The sequence below is a fragment of the Vitis riparia genome, chromosome 1, assembly GCF_004353265.1.
Source record: "Vitis riparia cultivar Riparia Gloire de Montpellier isolate 1030 chromosome 1, EGFV_Vit.rip_1.0, whole genome shotgun sequence".
Taxonomy (NCBI): Eukaryota; Viridiplantae; Streptophyta; class Magnoliopsida; order Vitales; family Vitaceae; genus Vitis; species Vitis riparia.
The window spans coordinates 19,994,800-20,002,168 of NC_048431.1; the positions used below are offsets into that span (position 1 = coordinate 19,994,800).

The 7,369-nt window shown below is 38.1% G+C and overlaps 1 protein-coding gene across 1 annotated transcript; it reads left to right on the forward strand.

The window, feature by feature from the left end:
* Positions 1-262: 262 nt before the first annotated feature.
* Positions 263-4,118, forward strand: LOC117919421 (phytosulfokine receptor 1). The gene has a single exon (XM_034836622.1). The coding sequence runs from the start codon at positions 558-560 to the stop codon at positions 3,621-3,623; it is 3,066 nt and encodes a 1,021-aa protein (XP_034692513.1). The 5' UTR covers positions 263-557; the 3' UTR covers positions 3,624-4,118.
* The last annotated feature ends 3,251 nt before the right edge of the window (positions 4,119-7,369 follow it).

Genomic DNA, 7,369 nt, shown 5'->3' on the forward strand with positions numbered 1-7,369 from the left:
CTTTTTTTTTTTCCTAGTATTATAAAAAAATCTAAAAAACTCAAACCGACCTTATGAAAGTGGTGGGCGCACTGCTAAAACTTAAAATACGCTTAGTGCACAAGTTAAGCGGCCAACGCTCCCGGACAACAAAGAGGAAAAAAAAGAGTCCCTATAAATACACACAACTGTATCTGGAGGCGGTACGTAGACCGTAAAGGACAGGGACAAAATAGAAAGAAAAAGAAAAAAAGGGAGAAAGTGCACGTGTCTGAAGCAATGCTTTGACTTTCTCTGTCTCAATATCTTTCCCCCTGGTCGACTATTTTCCAAAATTCACCAAATTGTCGATTTGAGCGTTGAGAACCTCCTCACCGGCTGCCCATCCCCCACCCACCTTCTTCCGGTGAACGTTTTTTCTCAACTTTTTCCATCCCATTTCTCCAAATCGTCCCTCCCATTTCCCCTCCTTTACGACGATGCAATCTACTCCAACCCTTTGGACATATCACGCCACTTGATTTTACATTCAATCTCTTTCTTTTCTTTTCTGGGTTGGTTTGGCGTTCCTTTCTGAGATGATGGATGGTTCTGTCTTCTGGGTTCTAACGGTTCTTGTTGTTCTGCAAGTCCAGGTGGTGTGTTCTCAGAACCAGGCTTGCAGTTCCAACGATTTGGCTGTTTTGTTAGAGTTCTTGAAAGGTTTGGAGTCCGGAATTGAAGGGTGGAGCGAGAACTCGTCGTCCGCTTGCTGCGGCTGGACTGGTGTATCTTGCAATTCTTCTGCGTTCCTGGGGTTGAGTGATGAGGAGAACTCCAACAGAGTGGTGGGTTTGGAGCTGGGGGGCATGAGACTGAGTGGGAAAGTGCCGGAAAGTTTGGGGAAGTTGGATCAGCTTCGAACCCTCAATCTCTCCAGCAATTTCTTCAAAGGCTCAATCCCTGCGTCCCTGTTTCATTTCCCTAAGTTGGAGTCTCTCCTCCTGAAGGCCAACTACTTCACCGGCTCCATTGCCGTCTCCATTAATCTTCCTTCCATCAAGTCTCTAGACATCTCTCAGAACTCTCTGTCAGGTTCCCTCCCTGGTGGAATCTGCCAGAATTCGACTCGTATTCAGGAAATCAATTTCGGGCTCAACCATTTCTCAGGTTCAATTCCTGTAGGTTTCGGGAATTGTAGTTGGCTGGAGCATTTGTGCCTGGCTTCCAATCTCCTCACCGGCGCCCTGCCGGAGGATCTGTTCGAGCTGCGAAGACTGGGCCGGTTGGACCTAGAAGATAACAGCCTGTCTGGGGTGCTGGACAGTAGAATTGGTAATCTTTCTAGCCTTGTTGATTTTGATATATCGTTGAATGGATTGGGGGGAGTTGTTCCGGATGTATTTCATAGCTTTGAAAATTTGCAGTCTTTCTCGGCCCATTCCAATAATTTCACGGGCCAGATACCATATTCTTTGGCGAATTCCCCCACCATTAGTTTGCTTAATTTGAGGAACAATTCTTTGAGTGGTAGTATCAATATCAACTGTTCTGTGATGGGTAATTTGAGCTCTCTCTCCTTGGCTTCTAATCAGTTCACCGGCTCCATTCCTAATAATCTTCCCTCTTGTAGGAGGTTGAAAACTGTCAACCTCGCTCGGAACAATTTCAGTGGCCAAATCCCGGAAACTTTCAAGAATTTCCATAGTTTGTCATATCTTTCCTTGTCCAATTCCAGCCTCTATAATCTGTCATCGGCCCTGGGAATTCTGCAGCAATGCAGAAACCTGTCTACTTTGGTTCTCACCTTGAATTTCCATGGCGAGGAGTTGCCTGGTGATTCTTCCCTGCGGTTTGAGATGCTCAAGGTTCTGGTTATTGCAAATTGTCATCTGTCAGGTTCCATTCCCCATTGGCTGAGGAATAGCACCGGGTTGCAGTTGTTGGATTTGTCATGGAACCATTTGAATGGAACAATTCCCGAGTGGTTTGGGGATTTTGTGTTTCTGTTTTACTTGGACTTGTCAAACAACAGTTTTACAGGTGAGATCCCCAAGAACATCACTGGGTTACAGGGCCTCATCTCCAGGGAAATCTCAATGGAAGAGCCTTCATCAGATTTTCCCCTTTTTATAAAGAGAAATGTGAGTGGGAGAGGACTGCAGTATAATCAAGTTGGGAGCCTTCCTCCAACTCTGGACCTGAGTAATAACCATCTCACTGGGACAATCTGGCCGGAGTTTGGGAATCTGAAAAAGCTCAATGTTTTTGAATTGAAATGTAACAATTTGTCAGGAACCATTCCCAGTAGTTTATCAGGGATGACAAGCGTGGAGACTATGGATTTGTCCCATAACAATCTTTCGGGCACAATACCTGACTCACTGGTAGAGCTCAGCTTCCTGTCAAAGTTCAGTGTTGCATACAATCAACTCACTGGGAAAATCCCTTCAGGAGGCCAGTTTCAGACTTTCTCGAATTCAAGCTTTGAGGGAAATGCTGGTCTTTGTGGTGACCATGCTTCCCCTTGTCCATCTGATGATGCTGATGATCAAGTTCCTCTTGGATCCCCCCACGGCTCTAAGAGAAGCAAAGGTGTTATCATTGGAATGTCAGTCGGAATTGGATTTGGGACAACTTTTCTTCTAGCTCTTATGTGCTTGATTGTTTTGCGGACAACTCGCAGAGGAGAGGTTGATCCTGAAAAAGAGGAGGCTGATGCCAATGATAAAGAGTTGGAACAACTTGGATCGAGGTTAGTGGTACTTTTCCAAAACAAGGAGAACAATAAAGAGCTCTGCATTGATGACCTTTTAAAATCTACCAACAATTTTGATCAAGCAAACATCATTGGGTGTGGGGGATTCGGTCTGGTCTACAGAGCCACTCTTCCTGATGGTAGGAAGGTTGCAATCAAAAGGTTATCTGGTGATTGTGGTCAGATGGAGAGAGAATTTCAAGCTGAAGTTGAAGCCCTCTCAAGAGCTCAACATCCGAATCTTGTCCTCCTTCAAGGGTATTGTAAATACAAGAATGACAGGCTTCTAATTTATTCATACATGGAGAACAGCAGCTTGGATTACTGGCTACATGAGAAACTGGATGGACCATCCTCATTAGATTGGGATACAAGGCTTCAAATTGCTCAAGGGGCTGCAATGGGACTTGCATACTTGCATCAGTCATGTGAGCCCCATATCCTTCACCGAGATATTAAGTCCAGTAACATCCTTTTAGATGAGAAGTTTGAAGCCCACTTGGCTGATTTTGGTCTTGCAAGGCTCATTCTCCCCTATGACACCCATGTCACTACTGATCTCGTTGGAACACTAGGCTATATCCCACCTGAGTATGGCCAAGCTTCTGTTGCCACTTATAAGGGAGATGTTTACAGTTTTGGAGTTGTTCTTTTGGAGCTTCTTACTGGAAAGAGGCCAATGGATATGTGCAAACCAAGAGGATGTCGAGATTTGATCTCTTGGGTCATTCAGATGAAGAAGGAGAAGAGGGAAAGTGAGGTTTTCGATCCATTCATATATGACAAGCAGCATGACAAGGAACTGTTGCGGGTTCTTGACATTGCTTGCCTTTGCTTAAGCGAGTGCCCTAAAATCAGACCTTCGACCGAACAGCTAGTTTCTTGGCTCAACAACATTCTTATGTAACTGTGGGGGAAATTTGTTCCATCATAAGAGAATTTTTCTCTCATGCCCATCACTATAGAAAGAAGCTCCATTGCAACTCACCTAAAATGTTGGTTTTTGTGTATCCCATGGGCGGTCCTGATGCGAATATCCACCCACATGCCAGGGTTTCAGAGTTTACTCTTCTCCAGCTAGCATGAAGGACTGAGAAGGATTTAACCAAAGCTACAACACCATTGTAAGTCTTTTACTTTCAAAATTAATTTCTTACTTGTTGAGGGAAAGGATAGCTACCAAACATGTACAAAATAAAGTTTATGAATTTTTCCTAGTTTCATACATGGTACTCCATGGCCGATAAGCGAATAAGGAGCTAGCTTTACTTCTGTTCATATGTTCATATGCTTGTTTTTGTATATTATCTCCATTAAACACTTCATTTGGTCTTCTCAAACTTGGTAGAAGTTGGGTATGACTTTGTATTCACTGATGCCATTTGGGCCGGCCTTTTGGTCTTACCCTTATTAAATTACTCCAGCTAGACCAGTTTTATCCTGCCAACGAACCGGTCTATTCCAAGATGCCATGAAATTCAAACAAAAACCCTAGAAGAATATTGGGTAATGAACACATTTGGTGGGCAGCAGGCCTAGAATTCTCGACTGTTGACAACCTGTTGGTGCAACAGTATGAAACCAAAATAAACTACTATGGACTTTTCTTACCAGTTATAAGGCTTGGCTATCACCTTTGACTAGTAGCCATTTTCCTTGATGGTTCCAAGAAGTTGAAATTTGTACATAGATGGGTGATAGGAGATGTTGAAGGTCCCATTGTGAAATCTGTGACAATGATATCAAGGATTGGATACTTTGATCCACCTTTACACATGCGGGGAGGGAGTCCTTTTAATAGAGTACCATCAATGGAAGCTGACTAGCTCACCACTTGGGGAGCTTTGTTGGATGAACAGTTGGAGAAGGCATGTGAACTCTTTTCTTTTTTTCTACTCACGGGTCATGCCACTTGGTTCGGTTGGGCACTTGAAAGAAAAGGAGACCCAAATTAATGTGGGATAAGAGACAGAAAGAAGGACGTTATCCAGTTTTGCACACAACTTCAAATTCAAGTTTGCTTTTCCGAATGACCTCACTCGTGAGGTTATTCCAAGTGAGTATGCTTGGTAATTGGTATGAGGGTCGGGTCTGACCAACTACTCACTTTTCAGGTCAATCCGAATTTGTACTTGTTTGAATCCTTCTACTAAAATAACTTTGTCAAAATTAGAAGTTCTTTTTCAATGTATATAAGAATCCATTCCGTTAATAAAACGTTTTTGCATAAATAATGAAGTAAAGAGAATTTTAAAAATTATGGTCTAGTCTAATTTCCTCGTCGATTTAAATACAAATATATTTGACTTCTAGTATAATCCAAATTATTTAGTTTCTCTATTAAGCCTTTGGGAGGGAGGACAACCGATGAAAACGACTGCTAATGCCTCGTAAACCGATTAAAAGAGGAATCCGTTTGAGGTGGAACTCTCGTCTAATTAACTAATTGATGAGGTAATAGCTTACCGATTTGAAGTATAAAATATAAATGTTCCTTCATACGATTGGAAAACAAATTCTCATTCTAGGAAGGTTGAATATAGAGGATGCATTCAACGCGGCTTACAGATATCATCCATTGAAATAAATATCATGAACATTTTTATGATTTATTTCCAGAGAAAACACTGTGAGAAAAGAAGAGAAACAAGTGCCCATGCAATTGATGGTCAATGAGGGACTTTGTGGAATATTGACTAACCACACTGCCTTTTATTTTATTTTATTTTTTGGGCATTTAATTTATAAATTTGACCAAGTGGTGGGTCAATTAGGGCATCTCTGTTTAACTATATTGTCGGCAAATTAATGAATAAATAAATCAATGTGACCTTCCATTTTCTTAACATGCATTTTGGTTTTCAAGATGCAGGCCAATTCCTCTCAATTTCTCAAACTCTTCCATCCAAATTATAGACTTCTTCTCACCTTTTCCCTCAAAATCATTGTCCATTCTTCCTCCTTGAAAACGAAGGACCCAAATAAATTAATTAATAAATAAAATAAAATAAATTAAAAACGAGACCGAGAGAAAGAGAAACATTTTCATCATTCGATATGTTGACTATTAAATTGAATTATTCATTTATTTATTTATTTTTGAGAAGTTGAAACAATGTTGCCATCCGTATGTCATGAATATTGTGTTCTTATTGACTTTCAAACTATTAATTTTCAAGATCAATAACTTTTATCATTCTCTATGATTATGAATATCGTGTTCCTATTTGTCAACCTTCACCACCCTCTATGACGTGAATATTATGTTCTTACTCGCTTTCAAATTATTATTTCTCAAGATCGGTGACTTTTACCATCCTCTATGATTATGAAATTGTGCTCCTATTTGTTTTCCATCCATTAATTCTTAAGACTTTAAAACCTATTCACATATTTAAATAAGTCATTAATAAATAAATCCTTACGACTTGTCACCTCTATGTTATTTTAAAGGTTTAAATAATTCCTTGATGAATCCTTATAACTTGATGTGTATATGCTACTTTAGAGGAATAGTCGCCCATGAATATTATAAATTTCTTATTAGTTGGTAAAAATAAAATTAATTTTTATTGAATTTTTTTTTCTTTTTAAAATATAATGAACATGAATTTGAAATTATTAAAGTATTTGTGGTGTGAAAACTTAACAAACACTACTATTTAATTGTTGATGATCATGAAATTGATTAATTTATTGCTATCTATGTGAGTAGTATTAAAGAATTTTCTATTAAAATATAAAAATTTAAATTGAACCTTAGAGCAAGGTTTTAGCCTAATGCATTGAACTCATTATTCTAACCAAATTCTCAAAGGAAAAATAATTTAAAGAAACATCACATCAACTCATCATACTTTTATGAGAAAAACAAAAATATGAAAGGCACCCATTTTTGGAATTTAAAGCCAATATTCTTAAGGTTTTTGTAGAAATTTTTTAATTTATTTGACTTTTTGATTTGAATCAACAACAGCCAACTGCCCATCATATGTGCTTTGGGATGAAAACTAAAATCAAACAAATATTAAACAAGTGAGTAAATTCAATGCATTGTTCCAACTCCCCGATGCTTCTAAATAATTCAAATTTCTATAAAATATATAAAGAAAATATATAAGATTTAGATTGTGTTTGATAATGATTTTAAAAAGCATTTTTAACCTCTTTAATACTTAAAAAATTTTATTTAAAAAAAAATTATAAACGCTTCTTAAAATAACTATCAAACGCACTTTTTTTTATTTAGAATGTGTTTAATATAAATAATTTTAAAAAGAATTGTTTAGTATTTGAAAATAAAGTGAAAAGGTGTTTTTTCAGTAGTTTTAATGATGTAATATATAACAAAAATTAATTCTTTTTTATATTACTTATTAAATGATTATTCAAAAATAACTTCCAACTACATTTAAAATTTTTTAAATGGTTTTAAAAAACCTATCAAACACGTTATTTTTATAAGAAAGTGCTTTCAAATCTCTTTTTAAACTCTCTCAAACACACTCTTACCATTATTTAAGGTATTCCTTTCCCTGATTTTTTATTAGTTGGGTTAAGTTTGGAAGCATTATAGATACTCGTTTGGATACTAGGAAAATGAAGGAAAGTTTGAGGTGGAGAAGGGATCCACCTCCAATATCATTTCCACAA

What these genes read in the sequence shown, in the direction of transcription:
- LOC117919421 (XM_034836622.1), top strand. Translation starts at nt 558, where the DNA reads ATGATGGATGGTTCTGTCTTCTGGGTTCTAACGGTTCTTGTTGTTCTG.